At 49.0% G+C, this 23,783-nt stretch overlaps 2 protein-coding genes and 1 long non-coding RNA gene across 5 annotated transcripts in view; 1 reads left to right on the top strand and 2 right to left on the bottom strand.

Annotated features, from left to right (window-relative positions):
* The first annotated feature begins 6 nt into the window (after window positions 1-6).
* WHAMM (WASP homolog associated with actin, golgi membranes and microtubules) lies at window positions 7-18,081 on the top strand. The gene is made up of 10 exons (XM_060617543.3): window positions 7-727; window positions 2,303-2,476; window positions 3,288-3,438; window positions 4,506-4,675; window positions 5,506-5,671; window positions 7,775-7,962; window positions 9,305-9,391; window positions 9,645-9,740; window positions 14,110-14,524; window positions 17,037-18,081. Exons 1-10 carry the CDS (start codon window positions 137-139, stop codon window positions 17,333-17,335), a joined length of 2,337 nt encoding a protein of 778 aa, XP_060473526.3. The 5' UTR covers window positions 7-136; the 3' UTR covers window positions 17,336-18,081.
* LOC144616743 (uncharacterized) lies at window positions 7,962-9,168 on the bottom strand. Its single transcript, XR_013556467.2, has 3 exons — window positions 9,008-9,168; window positions 8,492-8,815; window positions 7,962-8,056 (listed from the first exon to the last, which is right to left on the bottom strand). It is a non-coding gene; the product is annotated as an uncharacterized LOC144616743 (long non-coding RNA).
* Window positions 18,082-22,815: 4,734 nt separating the features above from the next.
* HOMER2 (homer scaffold protein 2) overlaps window positions 22,816-23,783 on the bottom strand; it is a 615,401-nt gene continuing 614,433 nt past the window's right edge. For all 3 annotated transcript variants that reach the window (XM_081795829.1, XM_078449059.2, XM_078449058.2), the window contains exon 10: window positions 22,816-23,756. The gene's annotated coding sequence lies outside the window, so the exon portion shown is untranslated. The remainder of the gene's footprint in view (window positions 23,757-23,783) is intronic.

The following is a 23,783-nucleotide window of genomic DNA, read 5'->3' as shown; positions in this document are numbered from 1 at the left end:
GGGGGAGGGGGCTGCGCGTCGGGGAGCTGACGCCAGCACAGTTCGAGAAGAATGTCGCGGTCCGCGGCGGGCCGCGGGGGGTGCGGGAAGGCCGGGCCCGCGCGAGCCGAGCCCTTCGGCCGCTGAGCCGCCGGCCATGGAGGACGAGCAGCCCGACAGCTTGGAGGGCTGGGTGCCGGTCCGCGAGGACCTCTTCGCCGTGCCCGAGCGCCACCAGCTGCGCTTCCTCGTGGCCTGGAACGACGCGGAGGGCAAGTTCGCGGTGACCTGTCACGACCGCACGGCGCAGCGGCGGCGGCGGCGCGAGGGGAGCCGGCCCGAGCCCGAGCCCGCCGCGTCCCCCCCCAGCTGGTCGGGCCTGCTGTCGGCCGCCGGGCTCCGCGGCGCGCACCGGCAGCTGGCGGCGCTGTGGCCGCCGCTGGAGCGCTGCTTCCCGCCGCTGCCGCCCGAGCTGGACGCGCGCGCCGGCGGGGCCTGGGGCCTGGGGCTCGGGCTGTGGGCGCTGGTGTGGCCGGCGCGCGCGGGCCCCGGCGACGCGGCGCTGCAGGAGCTGTGCGCGCGGCTGGAGCGCTACCTGGGCGAGGCGGCCACCGGCTGCGGCGGCGCGGCGGTGCGCGACGCGCTCTTCCCGGCGGAGGGCGGCGCGGCCGACTGCGAGAGTCCGCGCAACTTCCGGGAGCGGGCCCTGCGCGCGCGGTGGGCCGCGGCGGACGCGCGGCTGTGCCAGGTACGCGCCGGCCTCCTCCCGCCGCGCGGGGTTAGGGGTCGCTGCAGGGGTGCGGCCGGCGTGGGGGTGGGGGCTGTCCCGGAGCCCGGCTGCGGGGGAGCCAGCTGACGGTGGGCGGGGACCGGGCGGGGCGCGCGCAGGTGTGCAGGCGCGCGTCACCTGCAGGGGAGCAGCGAGGCCCGGGGAGCGGGCGTGCGCAGGCGGGTCGGGGTTCATTCCAGGTGGGGAGCCAGCCCCCGGCCCCGTTCTCTGAGATCGCTGGCGGAGTCGGCGGTCGTATTCGGGGAATACCGAAAGCGGAACTGGGAACGTCCCTTAGTACACGGGGGAGGCGACAACACGGACTAGATGTAACCACTTTCAGGTTCTGCGAAAGAGGGAACAGGAATAACAGAGACCTAGTGTTTTAGAAGATCAAGGGGCCTCTAGGAGAAAGGTGGTGAAAGTAACGCAGACTCGGTCAAATGGAAAGCGGGGGTGGGGGTGTGGGGGTGTGTGTGAGCTTTATTTATCGATTTGGAATAGCAACAGGAGTGCTGTTTTAAGCTTGAAGGAGGTCATTTGGGAAACCGAAGAATTCATTCTTTGGCAAACTTACAGAACTTAAGGGGAGGGGGGACACGAGTTCACCAAAGGGTTTAGGAGACAATGTGGCGTGTGTATCCACAATTTACTGTGGGTGGCCAAGATTTAGTGCTCCGACCCCCTGTCCGTTCTCATTATAGGCCATTCTTAATCTGGATTTTTCTGTGCCTTCTCTTGAATTTTACTTAATGTCTAATTTGGAGATTGAGTCGGGGAAGGGGGGGGGGGCGGGGAATCCCAAGCAAGGCTCTGGGCTGGCAGCTCGAAGTCCAATGGGGTGGGAGGGAGGGCTAAAACTCAGGAAAAGTGAGGATGTGTGTGACCTGAGCAAAATCAAGAGCCTAAGGTTAGTTTAACCGACTGAGCGGCCCCTCTGTGCATTCTTTTGCAGAAGAGGGGTGTGAGAGGAGAATTCAGTCCCATTTCAAAATCTTAATTACGTCTTCTCAAGCTACATATAGAATGAACTTTTACAATTAAAATGGTTGTATAAAAGGAGTTTGTTAGTGCTGTCAACTACTGAATGATTACAGTAATGATATTCTACCATGGATATACCATGACTTAATTTACCCATTCTTGTTTTATTGGGCATTTTGGTTGGAGGACAATAGCTTTTTAATATTTAATCGGTATTTAAACTTTTAAAGTTTAGGACATTGGGACGCCTGGATGGCTCAGTAGGTTGAGCTTCTGACTCTTGGTTTTGGCTCAGGTCATGATCTCATGGTTTCATGAGTTCAAGACCTGAGCTGGGCTCTGCGCTGGCAGCACAGAGCCTGCTTGGGATTCCCTCTCCCTCTCTCTCTCTCTCTCTCTCTCTCTCTCTCTCTCTGACCCTCCCCCACTGGTGTGGTCTCGGTCTCTCTCAAAAATAAATAAATCAACTTCAAAAAAAAGTTAAACTTTAGGACATTAAGGTTTCTTTAGTTTTGTTATGAGCTTATAAATACTGTCCATACTGAGCTTTATTTACCTTTTGTCTTCTAGGTTCTTCAGGAGCATGATAAAGCCCACACCATGGTGGCATTAGTGAAAGTCTATCGAGAGGAAGATGAAGCTTACCAGGAATTAGTTATGGTGGCAACCATGTTCTTCCAGTATTTGCTGCAGCCGTTTAGGGATATGAGAGAAGTTGCAACCTTATGTAAGCTTGATATTTTGGTATGTTTTCTTTATATTTTTATATTATCAGATTTACTATTTATCACATGTTATTTCTTTCATCACATTTAAGATTTCAGTCTGTGTTTGCACTTTGGGTTCACCCTTCTGTTTAGATGATAGTGGGGCTATAGCAAGGTGGTATTTATTTATTTATTTTTTTTAGTGTTTATTTACTTTTGAGAGAGAGGGAGAGAGAGAGAGAGAGAGAGACAAAGACAGAGTGCTACTGTGGGAGGGGCAGAGACAGAGACACAGAATCCAAAGCAGGCTCCAGGCTCTGAGCTGTCAGCACAGAGCCTGACATGGGCTTTGAACCCACAGATTGCAAGATCGTGACCTGAGCCAAAGTCAGATGCTTAACCAACCAACTGAGCCACCCAGGTGCCCCAAATTTATTTAATTTTTTAAAGTAATCTGTACGCCCAGCGTGGGGCTTGAACTCATGACCCCGTGATCAGGAGTTGCATGCTCCACTGACTGAGCCAGCCACGCGCCCCTAAACAATTGTGTGTTAGAGAAACATAACTTGATAGCATGCCTCTCCAGAAAATGTTATTCTAGTAATGCACATTGAAAGTACATTTTTCTCTTTCTTTATGCCCCAGAGTATCCTTTTGTCTTCCAGGTGGTGCCTAGCTTAGAGCCTTATTCATACTCAGTAAGGAATTGCTGAATGAATGAAATTGAATCAACTAAGTAGTGGTAATAAAAGTAGCTGAAATCATCCCTGTGTCCAATTTCCTTTCAATTTCCTATGGCTCTACATTACTATTTTCTCTTACTGATACAGTTTTCCCTTCTTTTGTAGAAATCCTTGAATGAGGATGATCTGGGTCCTAAAAGGATAGTGGCCTTGCAGAAGGAAGCCAAAGAATGGAGCAGAAGGGCTGAAGAAGCCGTAGTCTCTATTCAGGACATCACAGTGAATTATTTTAAAGAAACAGTAAAAGCGTTAGCAGGTAACAATTTAAAATTCTATTCTAAGATGTGTGTCATTTTCATTTTGTTCAAAAAACATCTGAGTGCCTCTTGAACACCAGGCGCTGTGTTTTCTAGGAGCTGGGGATTCAGTGTAAGGAGAAGTATAAACAGACACTGCACGGTCTGGTGAGGGCAGAGAAATCCTATTTATATATTCACTCAAACACATGGAGAATGGCAGTTAACAACTGGCCACATGAAGGAGAGAAGCACGGGGCTCTGAGAGCCACCGAGAGGAACGAGGCTCCTTCACTAGGTCAGTGAAGGCCTCTGGGAAATAGCCCTTGCCCTGATATCTGGAGGGTCGGTGGGAGCGGAGAGAGCAGCACAGCGAGGGAAGAGTGTTCCAGGAAGAGGAAAGGGCACTCACAAAGGTGCCCTGGCTGGAGGGAGCTTGGCAAGTGTGAGGAACGTCGAGTCTCGGGGCTGGAGCAGAGATGAACAGGGGAACATGGTGGGAAAGAATGCGGCAGATGGCAGGGATGGGGGTGGGGGACAAGGACCTCCATCTCATCTGTAAGTCGTTGATGATGGCTCCAGACAGGACACCGAGTGTCTCCCAGTTTAAGTTACATCCGTAAAGTGAAATGCCATGTAGCTATTAAGCATGCTTCTCTAGATCTGTTTTTTGTGAATGGTGACACTTCCACTATCTATCAAGTGAAATAAATAAAATACAAAAAAGAAGGATGATCTTGTGGGGTGTTTTTATTTTTTGGTTTTGGTTCAAACTGCCTGTCTAGCCGGACGGACATAGAAACAGTCTGGAAGTATATGCACCAAAATGCAAGAAATCCTCACCTCTACTAGGTGAGATTCAGGATTTATTATTTTTCTCTTTTTTTAAAATGAAGTATCTAAAATTTTTATGTATGTTTTATTTTTGTGACAATAAGAGGTCATTAAAATAAAACAAATTTTCTTTTAAAAAGGATGTTTTGTAAGTAACGTGGGAGGCAGTAAACAAAGAATTAGCTCGGGATACATTTTTCTCCCTTTTGGTGAGTTGTAATTACGTTTTATTTTATTAATTCCAATCCGACAGGAATGCAGAAACAAATGGAACAGGATGAGAAGAGGTTTGGCCAAGCTGCCTGGGCCACGGCAGCTCCCAGGTTAGAAAGACTCAAGTTGATGTTGGCCCAAGAGACCCTGCAGCTCATGAGGGCCAAGGAGTTGTGTTTAAATCACAAAAGAGCGGAAATTCAGGGAAAGGTAAGACAAAGATCAATGAAACTTGGTTTAAAAAAACATACTCTTAGGGGCGCCCGGGTGGCTCAGTCGGTCTGACTCTCGGTTTCGGCTCAGGTCATGATCTAGCAGTTTGTGGGTTCAATCCCCACGTCAGGCCCTCTGTTGACAGGGCAGAGCCTGCTTGGGATTCTCTCTTTCTCTCTCTCTCTGCCCCTCGCTTCTTTGCTCTCTCTCAAAAATAAATAAACTTAAAAAAAATCTAAAGTAACAGAAAAACACACCTTTGGGTAGTGCCTTTCTTTCCAAACACAGTTAGAGCTTCCTTGCTGTACCCACTGCACATCTTCTACTGGCTGCGAATGTTGACCGCGGGAGGTTGGCAGGAAACTTCCTTTCGGTCAAGATGTTTTTGAAATATTATATTGTAGGGTGCTCCTGATAAGAACACTGAGCTCAGCCCTGAAGTAGATGAGATACTTAAATCAATCAAGCAGTGTTTCAGCATGACTTGAGGGCAATAAAAAGGTACTTTATCCCAGGATCATAGCCACTTAAATTTCTTCCTCTAATGGTAGGAGTTTGAAGCAGGAAATGCTGCAAATGCCTCACGGCCATTTATTTTTCTCGAAAGCCTAAGTATTTTCATATGTTTCAAGGGTAAGTTAAAATATTTGTAACAAACATCAAGTAAGGCATTTTTGTTTTATTAAATGAAATGGAAAAAGGTTTCCTCTCTGTTAGTTTTATATTTGGTATTAAGCAAAGAATAGACTAGTGCTCAAATGCATCTAATGTTTGCTTTTAATGTGCTAGTTATTTTAACCTGCTCTTACTTTTTCCATGAAAACCAGATGGAAGATCTTCCAGGACAAGAAAAAAATATGGACGTTGTTGATGAATTAGAAATACAATATTATGAAGTCCAATTAGAACTGTATGAGGTTAAATTCGAGATATTAAAATATGAAGAAATACTGCTTATTACACAGTTGGACTCAATTAAAAGGCTTATAAGAGGTAAGATTTATACTTAAATGGGTATGTTAAAATGTTTAAATCACGCCTTCAAGACAATACCAAGACTGTGTTACCACTTCTTATAAGTTGTCTAAAACATGTACTGAAATTTCCTGAAGTTTCCTTTTAGCATTTTTGTTTTCCAGATGATAAATTCATCATTAAACACACAGCAAAACCAAGGAAACTGTTATCACCCCAGTTCCATCATCTAGAGATCCTGACATAGCCTTGGTTATATGCTGATGTGTATAAGTAAATATCAATTTCTAAACCAAAACTATATACCCTGTAGAGTAGCCTCTTTTCATTTAATACCTAAAAACCATCTTTCCATTTGAGTAAGAAAAACATGAAAAATTTTAATGACTGCACAGCATTCATTATGTGTACGTACCGTGATTTCGTTTTTCACTCTTGCAAACGGTAGTGTAGTGGGGAGCCTTCCTCTACACGTCTTTGCATGTAAGAGAGAGTGTTTCTTTGGAATAAATTTCCAAAGATGGAATTGCTGGGTCAAGGACAGTGCAAATTTTACATCTTGACACGTACCTGCTTACACTCTAATAGTCCCTCAGGATACAGTTTTTCCTGGCCTCTATTATTTTCTGACTTCTAAATTCCATACTATACAATGGCCTTGTAGGTTGAGGTTGTGCAGAAAGACGCTCCCCGCAGCAGATTATGAAAGCACCTGTTTCCCCATACTTACAGCATTCTTTTCAATTCTTGCCTCCCTGATAGAAGAAAATGGCGTCTTGTAGTTTTCATTTCTTTAATTATAAGTGTAGCAGGCATGGGGCGCCTGTGGCTCAGCCAGTTAAGCTTCTGACTTAGGCTCAGGCCATCATCTCACGGTTTGTGAGTTTGAGCCCCATGTCAGGCTCTGTGCTGACAGCTCAGAGCCTGGAGCCTGCTTCGGATTTTGTGTCTTCCCTCCTGTCTGCCTCCCCCCTGCTCATGCTCTGACTCTGTCTCTTAATAATAAATTAAAAAAAAAAGTGTAGTAGGCACATTTTTGTATGTGTACTGGCTGTCTGTATTTCTTTCATTAACTGTCTATCCTTGGTCTTTGCCCATTTTTCTTGGAATGTTCCCTTTCCGTACTAAGGCTATTACTCTAGTATCTGTCAAATGTTGCCAAAAACTTCTCCTTGTCATTTGCTTTCTCTTGCCTTGCAGAAATACTTAATTTTTATGAAGTCCTATCTGCTTTTGGTGAAGTCTTCCCGTGTTTGTTGTTATGCTTGGCAAAATGCTCCTCATCCCCAAATTATATCAATATTTTACTTACGTTTTCTTTTAGTATGTTTGTGAGTAAAAAAAAAAAAAAATCTCTTTGGGGCTCCTGGGTGGCTCACTGGGTTAAGCCATACCAAATCTGAACATTTAATTGAATCCTGAGTATTCAAAAAACTTTGCAGTAATTTCAGGTTATAAGCATTTTACATATTTAGGAAAAAATCCTACTGAAAGAGTTAATCCAGAAAGATGCATGCCAAATTGTTCATAATGTTTTCCTCTGGGAATGGGCTCCCAAAGGTTTGGGAAAGGAAGAAGAAAATTTCACTTTCTATTTTATTTAGTTCTGCAGAGCTAGGATTTGTCACAATTAGCGTGTATTTTTAAAAGATATGTACGTAATCACGATTAAATGTCTTTAAGGCACCTTAATGAGACACTGCTGGCAGAATGTGGGTTTCCTTTCTGGAGGGCGATCGAGTGCTAGCTGCCAAGAGCCTTGACTATTCATCTCTAAGGAAGTAATAAAAATGTACACAAAGACTTTATGTTCAGATGTTCATCACGGTGAATTTGATAATAATGGAACTTGGAATATTTCTAACGGTACAGAGTGCTTCAATGAGAGAATACTGTGTTGCCATTGAAGTTCTCTTTCCATCACATGGAAAATGTCCTCTTAGCACTGTTACTGGTGTGTGTGTGTGTGTGTCTACACCCCCCCCCCACACACGGGTGCTAACAGCAGCTCTCCCTGGGGGGCGGGGTTACAAGTCTCCCTTACTTCCCTTACACTGAAGGTATCTTCATGTGTTATTTTTTATACCAAACACGTTTTAAATGTCACCACTATGTTTCTAGATAAAGAGGGGGAAGTTGTCTATTACGACCCATGTGAGAGTGCAGAGGAACTTGAGGCCATGGCTTGTGTGGCGGGGCTGCCTGGCGACGAGAACCTGGAGGCGGCAGAGCTGAGGCGGCAGCACCAGCGCCTGGAGCGCAAGCGGGGCAGGATCTGCGCCCGGAGGGCCTGTCTCAGGAACAGACGGGTGGGCAGCCCGGAGGCTCTCCTCTCCCCACTCAAGATAAGGCTCTCGACCACACAGTGATTCATTTCTTGCGTGTTTATATAGATACCAATGGCTGCAATTAAAGAAAATATATGTATATTTTTGAAAAGTATATTTAAAAGTATACTTTTTAAAAGTATAATCCTTTTGAAAAGGATTCTGTGTCTTTTGGGATTTAAGCATTTACCATAATCTCTAGATTTTGATCGATCTATTCAACAATTGTTTGCTGAATACCTGTTACATACACAGGTATTTTTAAAATCACAATAGGTAGAAGCTTCTCATAATCAGCTGGAGTAAATTCTAAAATTTGTTTCTAAAATTTATTGTAAACGTTGATTGTAGAATATTAGAAATAATATTCAGCTCATTTCAGTCCTTGTATTTGGTGTTTTTTGTTTTTTGTTTTTTTCTTAATTTTTAAAAACTCTGTGATATGGGGCGCCTGGGTGGCTCAGTCAGTTAAGCATCCAACTCTTGATTTCGGCTCAGGTCATGATCTCACCGTTTGGAGGTTTGGGCCCTGCATCAGGCTCTGCGCTGATGGTGTTGAGTCTGTTTGGGATTCTGTGTCTCTGTCCCTCCCCGGTGCTCTCTCTCTCTAAAGAAACAAAAATAAAACTTAAAAAAACAAAAACAAAAACCACCAAAAACTTAATTAATACATAAAAGGTGCACCTGAGTGGCTCAGTTGGTTGAGTGTCCAATCTTGATTTCGGCTCAGGTCATGATCCCAGGGCTGTGGGATGGAGCCCTGAGTCGGGCTCTGTGCTGAGATGGAACCTGCTTCAGATTCTTCCTCTTTGTCCCTCTCCTGCTCACACTTTCTCTAAAATTAAAAAAAAAGGAAAAAAGAGGTAACACACCTTAAGAATGGTTTAGTTAAAATACAGTTTTTAGTAGAATTTTTCAGGTGTCTGTAGGTTGCATATGGTCATGTAGTTATGACTGGAAATACTATTGTAATATGAGGAGCTGAGTTTAAAATAATCCCATTGAAACCGATTCTTAGGACACGTGCCATTTAAGAACGGGGGACTGCCCGCGTGTCCTCTCATTTCCACTTGGAGGGTTTGCTTTTTCGTCTTTCGTGGCGCTGAATCCCAGCTGTGGTCCTGTGAGTGGGTACCGTGGACTCTGTAAGGCGCCCGTCAGCACACATCACGAGGCTAGCGGAGGCAGGATCCTGGAACCACAGAAACTCGTATTAACAAACGCCTCACGTGACAGCACAAATACAGTGCCTTCTTTTAAACTCCTTTGCTATAGCCCACAGTAATATTAAAAACCATGTACGTGCCTTGTCTTACTCTCCCAGGATCAGTGCAAAGAGAATCATCGGCTCCGACTACAACTGGCTGCAGAAAGTATGAAACACTTTCATCAGCATCACAGTATCCAGATGGTAAGTGGCTGTAGAGAACGTGGTTTATATTTGCATAATGTGACACACTGGCTTAGATCTCTAGAAACTGGGGCCCCACTGCCCCGGGGCTGCCAGGTGCCAGCCTTGATCCCGGGGAGACTGCAGTCCAGTCCTGCAGCCTGGGGAGGGGACATGGGGGTGAGACCCGGGGAGGGGGTAACGTCGCGTCACACACCCTTTCTCAACACTTTTAGTTTGAGAAATTTACAAATACACGTTTGCTTAAATATAGAAAAGAGACAAGATAAAAGAAGAGGAGCAAAAGAAAAAAGAATGGATAAACCAGGAGCGCAAGAAGACACTCCAGCGATTGAGAGCATTTAAAGAGGTAAGTTCCAGGGGCGCCTGGGTGGCCCGGTCATTTGAGCCTCTGACTTTGGCTCAGGTCGTGATCTTGCAGTTCGTGAGTTCGAGCCCCGCGTCGGGCTCTGTGCTGACGATGCGGAGCCTGGATCCTGCTTCGGGCTCTTGTCTCCCTCTCTCTGCCCCTCCCCTGCTCAGCTTTGTCTCTCTCTCTGTCTCTCTCAAAAATAAACATTAAAAAATAAATAAAGGTGTAAGTTTTACAAATAATTACCCCTCACCTCCATTTTCTGGAGAAATGAAGGCCGTGCATCCTAGGAGAAAAGTATAAAGTATTATGAACCGATAATTTGGAACACAAGATGTTCCTCAAATGCCATCATTTTTAGTATAGAAGTAAAAAACAAGAACATTAAAATGTTAACATTTTTGACATTGCAAGACACCGGGGTTCTTGCTCTCTCCTCCTGACCCAGTGGTGCTGACTCTGCCCACCATGCTGTTGACCAGCCAGAAAAACTGAAAACAGTTACATTGCCCTCAACCTTCGCTTGCTTTTTCCTGACTTTATTAACATTCTGTAAAACGCAGTGAAGGAGGGGCACCTGGGTGGCTCAGTCGGTTAAGCGCCCGACTTTGCTCACGATTTTGCGGTTTGTGAACTTAAGCCCCACGTCAGGCTCACTGCTGTCAGTGCAAAACCCGCTTCGGATCCTCTGTCCCTCTCCCTCTGCCCCTCCTCTGTGTGTACTCTCTCAAAAATAAACATTAACAAAAATGAAATGCAGCCAAGGAATCCCTGTGACCTAGTATAGTTAAGTACTCTGTTAAAAGTGTATAGGGTTAAAAACAAGTAGCTACTCATTTAAAAATAACGTTAAACTAGCTGAATATAAAACATAAATCTGTTTGCATCACACAGATCCACGTTCGTAGCTGCCCCACAAGGGAAAACGTCCCACGCCCAGACAGGACTCCGGGATAAGGTCTTGAAGGTGTGCTGTGCTACCAAGGAATGGGGCCCCTGGAGTGATAAATCATGCCACGCTGACCTCAACTTGTTTTCTGATGTGCTCATAAACCAGCACCTAACTGCATACCAGCCCGGTGCTAGACATTTCCCGTTCTTTCTCATTTAATTCTTAACCCTGCGGCCCGCGTGATGGCACAGCGTCGCTCGGGATTGTGTGCGGCCGCTTGTCTCCTAACTCTGGAGCCGCGGAGGCCTTCTCCTGCCTGGGCAGCACATCAGAACTGCTGATGCCTAGACCCCACCTCCAGAAGGAGGGAGGGTGAGCCGGAGGGATGCTGTGTGAAACCAGGTGAAGAGGTAGAGCGAGTGGGCACAGGACAGCTGGTTGGTCAGCTCTCGCCCGAGGGCACTGGCTAATGGAGCCTGGATGGAGGACGGATCCGGGGGTGCAAGTCCGGCTCTTTAGCCCCGAAGCATCCGATCAGGATCAAATTTTCAAATCTGGAGGTGGGAGGGATAGACCGAAGGAAGGGGACAGAATCAGGCCACCTGCGCTCTCAATAGACTAGAAGGATGATTTTAAAACTCGAACACGTTGACCTCACACTGGTGGTGGTCTGGAACGGAACCTGTCTCCAAGGTGTGCGAGCTGAGGGTTTTTTGGCCTTTGGAGGTGTGGATTTCTCCAGAGGGTGGTAGGATGGAGTGTGTGGGCTTTAAACGTAGGGGAAAGAACCTCGAGAATGGAGTTTCTTCCAGCCTCCTAGCAGTCACTTGTGAAGAAGTTCGAGAAAAGCCCGGGACTCTTTAAGATGTACGAACAGATGAGTCCTCTGTAGAATGAGGGGAGTCTGTTTACCAAGAAGTGCCACCCTCAAAGGGACAAAGCCAATCTGAGCACATTTGGAAGGGGGAAAGTAGGAGAGGGAGAAGACGGGAAGTGAATCACTTGATATGTGACACTTGTTGAGCCCAGACAGGTTGGGCTGTTAGGAGGTAAAGGATTTAGTGTGTCTTGAGTGAGCCCTGGGGACACGGACTGCCCAGAACCATGAGGCAGAACTCGACAGGCCAGGGTCACAGCGACATGCCGGTGCCCGGGTGCCGAGGAGGGGTCCTTGGGGTTTGGGGATGGCTGGATGACCTCCCGAGTCTGGCCCAGGGTTTCCAGGATTCTGATTCTCCCGGCATAGGATGACGGAAAGGCACAGTATGGTGGCTGCATGACCAGCAGCCGCATCCGTGAGGTTTGGGGCTTATTGCCATCGCTCTTCTGTCGTGGAAAGACTTAGAAGAACGTGGAGGAGAGGGATGCCTGGGTGGCTTAGTTGTTGAACGTCCGACTTTGACTCAGGTCATGATCTCGTGATTCATGAGTTCGAGCCCCACATCGGGCTCTGTGCTGGCAGCTCGTTTTAGGAGCCTGGAGCCCGTTTTAGGATTTCTGTGTCTCCCTTTCTCTGCCCCTCCCCCGCTCACGCTCTGTCTCTCTCAAAAATAAATCAACATTAAAAAATATTTTTTTTAATAAAAAAGAAGAAAAATGTGGAGGAGAGAGAAATGCAGGCACCCCTTGGAGACTGTGCAGGTTCTGTCCCAGACCACCAAGTGAGTCGAATGAATGTTTTGGTTTCTCAGTGCATATAAAACTGTGTTTATACTACAGTGTATTAAGTGTGCAGTAATAGCATTAGGTCTACAAAAAAGTACATACCTTAATTTAAAAATACTTTATTGCTAAAAAATGCCATCCGGTGAGCTTTTAGCAAGTTGTAACATCTCTGCCAGTGGAGGGTCTTGCCTCGATGTCGACGGCTGCTGACTGATCAGGGCAGTGGCTGCAGAAGGCGGAGGCCGTGGCCATTTCTTAGAATAAGACAACAGTGACGTTTACTGCCTCATACAGGCGCAGTTTGGGCGCCCCAGAAACAACTGTAATAGTAACAGCAAAGATCACTGATCACAGATCATCACCGTAACGATGAAAAAGTTTGAAATATTGCAAGAATTGCCAAAATGTGACACAGAGACCCCAAGTGAGCAAATGCTACTGGAAAAATAGCACTGACAGACTTGTTCGACTCAGGGTTGCCATGAGCCTTCAATTGATTAAAAAAAAAAAAAATGCAATTTTTGCAAAGCAAAATAAAGGGCAATGTGATGAGGTATGCTTGTACTCTATCATGAATTGCCCTTTTGGTGTATTACTACTAAATTTACATTAGTATTAGCCCATCGTATACATGCTCTGCCAGTTTCTTTTTTCACTTAAATTACATGGAGATGTGTGCTTATTTACAGATAGATAGGTAGATCTAGTTCATTTTAATGGCTACATAGTATTAACATTTTATGTTTTATTGGCTAGTCAGTGCCTACATTAGGGACCACCTTCCCACCACTCAGGATTCGTTTTTTATAAGATTATGTTTTTCTTTTTTAACATTTTTTAATGTTTATTTTTGAGAGAGGGCGAGTTGGGGAGGGTCAGAAAGCGGGGGAGACAGAGGATCCAATGCGGGCTCTGTCCTGACAGCACAGAGCCTGATACGGGGCTTGAACCCACGAACCACCAGATCACGACCTGAGCTGAAGTTGGGATACTTAACCGACTGAGCCACCCAGGTGCCCCTAAGGTTATGTTTTTACTTATCAAACTAATACTTGAGAGGCCAGAATGTTTTCTTTTTCTTCTTTTTTTTTAATGTTTATGTTTTGTTTTATTTTTGAGAGAGAGAGAGCATGAGCAGGGGAGGGGCAGAGAGGGAGAGAGAATCCCAAGCAGGGTCTGTGCTATCAGTGCAGAGCCTGATGCGGGGCTCGAACTCATGAACCGTGAGATCATGACCTGAGCCAAAATCAAAAGTCCCCTGCTTAACCGACTGAGCCACCCAGGTGCCCTGAGACCGGAACATTTTAAGTTCACATTTTTAAATTATAAAGTTTACTGTAAACCTAAAACTTAGAGAAAAGAAACATGTGATAACCATCACTTTGAGGTGCACTCCAGGGGAGTTTTTCAGACAGCTGTTTTACGTGGTTGTGAATTTAACACCGCGTCATCTGTGTTGTTTTAGGATGTTTCACGACTTCGTACTATTTACGGTTTTTCATTGCTGCCTACTATTTTAAATAAGTTCACCACAGTTTTCTGATGTAACTTCCTGTTGTTGCTCTTTCGAGTTTTATTGTAACACTAGGAGTGTTTTCACCTGCATGTACACTGGCCTGTCTTTCTCACAGAGCAAGCGGTATCTATCAAGGGATATGGATGCTCCCTCCGTAAGAACGGCCTTCGTAGGCAGGCTGGCCATCCAGGGTGACGAGGAGACACTCTGTGAACGAGAGCATTTGCACCAAGCGTCACCCTTCGGATGGTTCCGGTCTGCGGCCGCTTTCTGACCCCGTGTTTCCTCCCCAGAGGCGCCCGGGCGGGTCTGCAGCGACGTCGCCGTGCTCGGGGGCTGCGGCCCTGCACCTGCCAGCTGGGCTCGCCCCGCAGACGGCTGCGTCCCCAGTGGACACACCTGACGGCAGCGATGCGAAAACCCGCGAGGATCGGGACTGTTCTGGAAATACCGACCAGAGCTCTGTTCCAGCTGGTGACCAAACACGCTCCAAATCCAGTGAGGAACTGTTGCAGCCACCGCCTCCGCCGCCCCCGCCGCCACCACCGCCGCCGCCGCCGCCGCCGCCGCCCCTCCCTGGTCCTTACGCAGATCGCCAGAACTCGGCCCTGAGGACTCCGGGGACAGAGGAGCCGCTTCCCCTGCGGGGCGAACCGCCTGCCGTGAGAGCGCACCACTGCGCAGCCGCAGCCGGTCCCCGAGGCCCAGGTAACCGCTGCTGCTCCCCCCACTCGGCGCTGGTGGGGGTGGGGGGCGGGGGGCGGGGGAGGCAATCAGTCCCCCTCCCATCAGGCTTTGTCAGCGTTCTCTCCGGTCTTAAAACTCCCCAGTGCTCGCTGCCTTTAGTGTCACTCTCTGACTGCAAAGCCAGCAGTCTGAGTTTCAGAAATGCGAACTCGCCTTGAAGAAACCAGGTCTACGCAGTCCGTGGTCACGTGACTTGGGATGTCTGTTGCCGCATCACCCGTTTCAGGTTAAGACTTCGGCCCCTGGAATTCTCCGTGTTACTGTTGAGTCTGTGAAGTCATTTACAGAATGAAATTGTCGCGGCTTAAGTAGAATATTGGTTGGCACTGACTGCAGAGGAATATTAGAACATCCCTGGCTGTTCTCACAGACTGGTGGACTGAGAAACCTTACTTAGGGAGAGCTTTCTAAAATGAAGTGGTTAAAAAAAACAACAAAAAAAGCAGCCCACATCTTGCCTTTGCAAGTACAGTACACTGAATACACGAATTTTCTGTTTAAGGAGGGCTGAAGCTCTGACCTGCAGCTCTCGTTTGGTCTGCGCCACTGACTGTTGAGACTGGCTTAAATCTGCCCAGACCCAGAACCTACGGCTCAGGGGAGGGGGGGCGTTAGACAAACGTGTGCACTTGTTACAAAGACTACGCCTGAGCGCCCCCACCTAGAACACGCAAGATTTCTGCAGCAGGTGATGGGAATCGTGGGGAAGAAAACGGTTCCAAACCGTGGTTCCGGTATTCTGGTTATTCGGAGCTCACGGGTCACTGTATCCAGAACCAGGTACCAATGAAAATGTCCACACTGTTAGGAGGAGACCCAGCTGGCCCATTTCCACAGGGTCTGCAACAACGTAGTGTAGTGAAAGCAAGAGCTCACATGCCTGGGCCTGGAGTTTGGATGTGAGCAGACCTCCGTGGGGGACTCATCCCGGTTCAGGGTTGACACACACACACACACACACACACACACACACACACACACATCGCCCCATTTCACTGCAAAGAATAAAAAAGTGTGAGTTAGTACCCGAAATGCCCAAGTGTGAGGCTTTGTCACTCCTGGAAGGGAGCTGTGCTGAGAAGTCGTGGGTTCAAATCCAGGCTGAACCAGTATTTTGTTAGAGCACGGCCTCTCAATCCTGAACCAGAAGCGACTCCCGTCTTGAAGCCTCACCTGGACACCTCTACGTTAGTGACCACAGTCGCGCCCCCGTCTCCAGCAGGTAGAGGTCAAAGACTTTACCCCCTCGGGGGTCTCAAGGTGCCTGAGGAGAAAATAGCTCCTCCTCACCCGGGCCTTGACACTCTGATTGAATTTGTGTTTTGACAGCATTGTGCACCCTCAGGTAGAAGGCGTGCGTTCGCTCGGGGTTACCAGCGCGGGTGCAGTCATCAGGTACAAGAGCAGAGACGCGCCAGCGTGGCCCTGTCAGGCTCACAGAGCCACTGACTAAAGTCTACTTCCAGCCTTTTCCTGCGCAGACCTCCTCCCGTCACCGCCCCAGAATGAGTCACCGCTGACTAACATCCAAGAGTGGTGAAGTCAGGGGCCGCCTGGGGGGCTCAGTCGGTTGAGCGTCCAACTTCAGCTCAGGTTGTGATCTCGTGGTCCATGAGTTCAAGCCCCGCGTCGGGCTCCGTGCCGACAGCCAGGAGCCTGGAGCCTGCTTGGGATTGTGTGTGTGTGTCTCTCTCTGCCCCTCCCCTGCTCGTGCTCTGTCTCTGTCTCTGAAAAAAGGAATACACCTTAAAAGATTTTTTAAAAAGAGTGGTGGAATTAGAGAAATACAGCAGGTGCGCTGTAGGGAAGGAACACGGAGGAGATACAACTTACTGAAACTGTGTGCAGCTCTCATGCTTACTGGATCAGGTTATCTGCACCCAGGTTTTCACCCCTCTTCAGGATCACACAAAAAGACAACACCTGCATCTTGTAAAACAGCCACTGGGACGAAAGGCGTGTGTGACTGTGCCTGAGTTGCTGTGACTCTGAGGGAGTGGCGGGCAGCGAGTGGCCGAAGTGAAATATTAGCGATTAAGCCACCCTGTGTTCAAACAGGGAGCTAGCGGTTGACCTTTCTCGCAGGTGTTCAAAGCATTTGTTTCACGGAATGATTATTTGCTGAAACCGTGTTATTAACCTATGTGCGACGTAACCCGTAACTGGTACAAAGGGGCGCCTGGGTGGCTTGGTCGGTTAAGCGTCCGACTTCGGCTCAGGTCATGATCTCTCGGTCCGTGAGTTCAAGTCCCGCGTCGGGCTCTGTGCTGACAGCTCGGAGCCTGGAGCCTGTTTCGGATTCTGTGTCTCCCTCTCTCTCTGCTCCTCCCCTGTTCATGCTCTGTCTCTATCTGTCTCAAAAAAATAAATAAACGTTAAAAAAAAATTAAAAAACAAAAACAAAAACGCCCTGGTGCCTTGGGGAGAGAGAGTGTGGGTTCTGACGGTCCTTGCTCTGTCCGCTCAATTTCAGGATCCATGGACGAAGTGCTGGCCTCCTTAAGGAGCCGCAGGACCCCTCTGCAGAGAACGGAGGTGACCGCCTCGCCCCCTCCCCGCGCCTCGTTCAATGAGCAACTTCTGGCTGCCATAAGGCAGGGGGTCAAACTGAGGAAAGTTCACTCCGGCCTCGACCTGAGCCCCAGCAGCAAACCGACCAGTGACCTGGAGACGAGTATCAAGGCGGCACTCCAGAGAATCAAGAGAGTGTCTGCTGACTCGGAGGAGGAGGACGGTGACGAGCCGAGCCCCGGCAGCGAGTGGGACCGCTGAGCTCTCCTCCACGGCCGACGGCACCGCCCGAGCGCTTGAATGAGACGCAGGCCCAAGGTCTGTTCTTGTAAAGGCACGTGAACAGGTGGCCGGCCACATAACAGCCCCAGAGACCAGTGGGGCTTCGTGTGATGTGGCGGCCTTTCTTGAATGTTGTGGCTCCTAAAATCAGGGCGGGACGTAGAGACGTGGGGACATGCGCACACCAAACTGTTGGGATCTAAGAACCCACAGTATTCGCGGCGTCAGACAAGAGTATTTGTTTTTCACCGAGGGTGATCTAGAATCATTCCCTTCTTCCAAAAAAAGGCGACGCTACTACGTTTAGCGGCGCTGTCGTGCTACTGACCGTGTCCTCCCGTCTGGGTGGAGCCGTGGCCTCCCCACATTTAAAGGCTTGAACGTGGGGGCGCCTGGGTGGCTCCGTCGGCCGAGCGTCCGACTCTTGGATCCGGCTCAGGTCACGATCTCAAGGTCACGGGATCAAGCCCCGTGCCGGGCTCTGTGCTGACAGCATGGAGCCTGCTTGGGATCCTCCCCCTCTCTCTGCCCCTCCCCGGCTCACGTACTTGCACACTCTCTCATAAATAAACAAAACGAGATAAAGGCTTGAATGTGAAGATGGTTTTAGCAAGAATCAGAATAAACCGCTTATATTCAGGAATTCTTTTAAATATTTTAAATGAAATATATTTTATGTATCAAGCACATATATAAACTTGTAATAAAGAACTATTTATAACGCATCAGTGTGATTCATGAGGAAATGAGACACTATCTGAACACAGCTGTCCCTGCCTGGCAGGGGGCGGGAGGGGGTCAAGTTTTTAACAAGATTTTAGATAAACGTTTGCTTAAGCAAATACTAATAATGAGGGAATAATGCTTCACCTCAGGAACTAAAGTCTCCTGTCGGAATCTTTCCTCCGCCTCACGTCATGTTACAATCGGGAAGGGGAAGGGCAAACACAAGGCGGTCTGTTTGCTCGTTTCTCAGACCGTCCAGGGCATCCGCACTAACCTCAAACCCTCACCGTGGCCACAGCAGTCCAGGGTTTCCACAGAACAATATGAATCGACCTTCTTTTATTTCCAGAGAAAAGTGATTTACCAAAACCTGTTGTACTTCCGGTTTCTTCTTCACTAACTACACCCCGAGTGAGTCCGGCCCGAGGGGCTGCAGCCGGGAGGGATCCGGGACCTTCTTCCACTGCTGCAGCCTGGACCTCCACGAGTGGCTGGAGACGTTTCAGCGTGGCCGCCAGGTGGCTCACAGGTCCGTCACCCGTCCTTCCTTCCCCGAATCTAGAACTGTGAACACACGCACGTGCAGCCTCTGCAGCCGGATCTGCCTCAGCCCCGTCCCCACCACAGACAGGCCGGGCTCAGTCCCAGAACGTTTCTCGGGGAAGAATTTGACATTTATTTATTTTTTTAATTGTTACTATTTTTTTTACATTTATTTATTTCGGAGAGACAGAGAGAGACAGAGCACATGTGGGGAAGGGGCAGAGAGAGAGGGAGACACAGAATCTGAAGCCGGCCCCAGGCTCTGAGCTGTCAGCGCAGAGCCCGGCGCGGGGCTCAAACTCACAAACCGTAAGATCGTGACCTGAGCCCAAGTCGGACGCTCAACCGACTGAGCCACCCAGGCGCCCCAAGAATTTGATATTTTAAAAAATGGCAAGGTCAGAGCTTGACTGGCCTTCCCTATGCTTACTTTGCAGATCAGTACTGTGGTAATTACTGTAATCTCAGTATTCTGAGATGCACTCGGGCTTGGATAGTTCTCCACATTTGCTTTCTAAGGTCTGCCAAAGAGCCTTCGAAACAGGATCCTTTTCGGAAGAGAGTTCTGCCAATTAAAGCTCCTCACTCAACTGTCTTCTGTGCATCAAACCTTCTCCTTCTCCCGAACTCCCCCACCCTCCAACCCTCCCTTCTCCCCGTTCTTCCAGCCGAGCTGCTGAATGAAGCCCAGACTGGCCTCAGGGATTTCAGAACCGTAGAGGAGGACAAGCGTTAGCTCCCAGGGCCTAAGTCCCAAACTCCAACCCATTCTCCTGAGTGCCCCCCGTCACTCTCCCCCCTCCCCAAGGAGAGTCCCTCCCAGCTCCCCAGCCCCTCTGGCGCTGGGCACCCAGTCCTCAGGGACCTCACCTCTATCCCCTGGGCAGCCCCTCCGCCACGCGGGTTGCACTCCAGCACCAAGAGGCCCGGCCAAAGCCTAAGTGCTCGGCTGCCTTAACTCTGTGCCTCCACCTGCCGGCAAGGCCGCACCATCCTGCAGAGTCAGCCCCAGGAATCTTCCTGAGTCCTCCCTGCCCCCTCCCTCCCAGATGACAGCTGCGACAGGTCCCAGACACCAGTCATGCTGCCTCTACATCCAGAGCCCCCGCTACACGGGCAGCCCACCGAGGCCACATTTTCTATCCGGGACGGGCCCTCTGGCCAAAGCTGGTCCCGAGGTAGCCAGTCCATCCTGGTGACAAGCATCCTATGGCTTGTCCTGCAGCAAAACAGGAGCTGGGCCAGACTTACCTGTTCACGTGTTCATTCGCTTCCTCTCTGGAATTTGAGCAGGGACTCAAGCAGGTGGCAGCAGGTGCCAGAATCAAGAGGTTTTTGATTAAGGAGCACCCACCACGTGAAACCATGCAGTTGACTGAATGCATAGAGCAAAGGTTCTCCATTCTAAGGAAACTCACGGGAGGAGTGTACCAACTGCTGCCGTAACCCCCACAAACCTGGAGACTCACAGACAGGGCATCTTACCGTTCTGTAGGTCCCAAGTCCGACGGGGGCCTCGCCGGGCTAACACCAGGGTGTCGGCGGGGCCGTGTTCCTTTCCGAAGGCTCTAGAGGGGAGGCTGTTTCCTGGCCTGCGTCACTTGCGTTCACGGGCTGTGGCCCCTTCTTTCCTCTTTGAAGCCGGCAGGACCTCATCTGAGTCTTCGGCCATCACGTCTCCTTCTGACCCCAGCCAGGAAAGGTCTCTGTTTTTAGGACCTCGTGGGATGGGACTGGGCCCACCCAGATAGTCCAGGAGAATCTCCCCATCCGAGGTTCATCTGCAAGGTCCCTTCTGCCACACAGTGACAGGTGGCAGGGACTGGGATGAGGCCGTCTTTGGGGAGCCAGCGTCTTGTCCAGCACAAGGAGCCTGCTGGAATGCACGCTGCCAGGCCCAGACTGCAAAGGTGCTCATCCAGGAGGTTCTTCTGGGATGGCCTGGACAGCCCAGGTAGCCCAGAAGCGTGCGGTCTGCAAACCAGACGGCCAGCGCGCACAGGCTGTGGGGAGGGAGGCGTGCAGCAGGCGTAGTCATTGCGGGTTCCTTCCAAGCGGGGAGCCCTCGAGCCGGACGTCTCAGGGGTCTGAGGGTCTTCAGAGCGGCCTGGGCCCTCCGCTTCTAGACAAGCTGGCTGTGCTCTTGCCCCTGTTCTTGGCGACACAGACCCCCCCATCGGCTGGGTTCCATTAGCACCGCAACACATGGTCTTCCCTCCACCAGGGGGAACACCTGCGGGAGGTCTGTGAGTCCCACCTTTGAGTTCGCGGGCTGGCTGCGGGAAGAGCGGGGTGGGCACAGGGAAGGTTCCAGGCAGCAGAGGAAGAACAGGGACAGCACAGTTAGGCGGGGCAGGTGCCCGGGGAGGCCCTGCAGATGTGGGGAGGTGGGGCAAGAACCGATGCCTCCAGCTTTGGGAAGAGGCCTCTGGACACCTGCCCATATGAGAAACCGGAGCACGAAGGAGCTCTGGGCCAAAGGAGACCAGCAGCAGGGCAGGGGTGAAGACGCTGGTTGGCCCGAGGGAGGAACCCAAGATCGTGAGAGGGGCCGGGACGGAGGGGAGGATGGCAGTGCTGGAGGACGGCAGCTGACCTGTGCAGGGGCCACGGGGACACAGGCCAGGTGCACAGCAGCGGCTGACGGAATCAACCACAGACGCCCTGAAATGCCGGGGGACAGTCTCGAGGGAAGACGGTCCGGGCCAGATCCGTGGAGACCCCAACACTCCAGAGCGGGAGGAGGAGAGGAAGGAGGTAGAACAGTGAGAAGTTAAGACAGGATCGGGAGGGAAAACCTCAGAGTCATGGAGGAGTAAGTCAAGAGCAAGGTCAACCTGGCCAAACGCCCCGGAGAGAGAACACACAGGACCTGATGCGGCAGCAGGAGGCCCCTCCGGGAGGTGGCTCTGGTCACTGTCAGGGTCACGGGCTAACCCACAAGCTAACTGCCGGTGCCTGCAGACAGGCCGTCAAGCCAACAAGCAGGCGCCAGGAGCCACAGAGCCGCTTCCGCTCGGCAGCGCACTCCGTGCCAACACGTCTGGCCTGTCCTGCGGACCCTTCACGTTCAGCCACCCTCTACCCGAAACCCTGGCTGTCAAACAGGATGGCTGCAGACAGGGCCCAGGACAGCCTCGGGAGACTTCTGCCGCACAGGAACGTCTGCGTAATTCTTGAACTCCCGAGCACGCAAGCATGTCACAGAGGGAGCGGGGTGCGTGGCAGAGCGGGGCAGGGGCAGGAACACTAGCCGCCCCCCCAATACCTTGAAAGATACACAAGCCCCCCCCCAAACCTCTGAAGACTCAAACTGGAGAAAAGGGGGTCCCGGAATTGACCCAGATCAAATTGCATGGGCTCGACAGAATGGGGACTCAAAACAGAAATTCATTAACTTGAATGAAGGGAAAAGAGAGAAGGTCTTACTAATTTCGCTCCTGAGCTGTGGGTTGAGATCCACACCTCCTACGTGTGTTTGGGAAAAGCTGGTTCTCTGCCTGACACAGACTTTGCCATGTGAGTAATCTGTTCAAACTGCTCGGGAAAAATCTTTTCTGACAGAATGAGTCTCTGAGATTAGCGCGCCCCCCCCACCCCGCCCCCCAAACGGCCAGGAACACAAGCGTCTCTACTCTCTGCTGCCCTCTGCTCCGAAGGCTAGCCCCGCAGAAGAAACGTGCCTCTTGGGCTGAGAACAGCTGTGCTATGGGCCCCATGGAGGCAAAATGTGACCCCCTGAAGGGAAGGTGTCTGCTAAGCATATCCAAGTATGCGGTTGCCCCAAACCGAGATTCGGAAATGTTGGCGTACTCAAAAGCTCTCGTTCTGTTCCACCAAAAGCACATCGCCATCCTTGCTTTTGGCTCAGAAAGTGACCCCGGAGAACATAAACCTATCCTTGGGGAGATCAAGAGCTTCCAAAACACGTTCTTAAGACACAAAGGATTTTTGAAATCCTGAAAGATTTTTGTTGACTGAAAAACAGACACAAACATTTTACTGAACTATGTATTTCTACGTAAACAACTCTGTTACAACAAAATCAGGTAAAACTCACAAAGGTATAGAAGTCTTCAAAGGGAAAAATTTCCCCCTTAAATATAAAAAAGATAATTTGCCGAATAACATCATACTGAAATACATAAAGCGAAAACCATTAGAAACAGAAGAAAAATAGAAATTCAACAGTAGTGGGAGACTCATTTTCCTTAGTCTTTAATGAATCAAGTAAGTAAAAATTAATGGTCCATGATATTATAAGTAATAAGGTCAAATTAACACATACAGACTGAATTTTGTTCCCTTCAGAGAACATACCTTCTTTTCCATTTTCCTAGGAATATTAAAATTGACAATTTGCTGGGTCCCAAGAAGATATCAATAAAACTCCAAAATGCAGAAATTGTACAGGCCATTCCCTCTTTGACAGCAAAGCAGTTAAACTTGAAATTTGTAACAAATGTTAAAAACAACAACAGCAAATATAAAATGATCTGGAAATTAAAAAACATAATTTCAAATAACTCTCCGGTAAAAAATAAAGTCAAATCTGAAATTACAAATTATTTATACCTTAGAACACCCTGCCTAAAAATTTGAGGGATATGGATAAGGAAATATTCAGAAGAGAAGTCACAGCCTTATAACTGCTAGTACCTGTGTCCATTATTTAAACAAGAAAAAATTAAAATGGCATTCAATTTGAGAAGGTGAAAAAATAAAGGAAGTAACAAAAAATCATAAAATGGTGGAGTAAATTAGGATTTAAGTTCTTTGAAAAGACTGATAAAATAGAATAATCCTGGGAACATGCATACAAATAAAGGGAAAGAACAGACACACAATGTCATGAATGAGAAAGAAGAATACAACAACTCCACACTGGCAAATAGGAAAATCTTAACCATCTTTATTTAGGAGTTAAATGGCCCAAAACTCACAGAATAGGAAGAAAGTTTGAAGAGACCAATGAGCCTGGAAAATACTGGAAAAAATGTCAAAGAATTATTTCCTAAAAAGGCACTAGACTTGGGACAGTTTTACATAGGTTATAAAAACTTCAAGGAGCAAAAAATCCTAAATATTATTTAAACTGTGTCCAGGGCATAAAAAAAAGAGAGCAAGAACTCTCCAAGTTCTTATTTGTTTGTTTGTT

Source organism: Panthera onca, chromosome B3, assembly GCF_046562875.1.
Source record: "Panthera onca isolate mPanOnc1 chromosome B3, mPanOnc1 haplotype 2, whole genome shotgun sequence".
Taxonomy (NCBI): Eukaryota; Metazoa; Chordata; class Mammalia; order Carnivora; family Felidae; genus Panthera; species Panthera onca.
The sequence above is the reverse complement of the archived record's forward strand: the minus strand, read 5'-3'. Positions and strand labels throughout refer to the sequence as shown.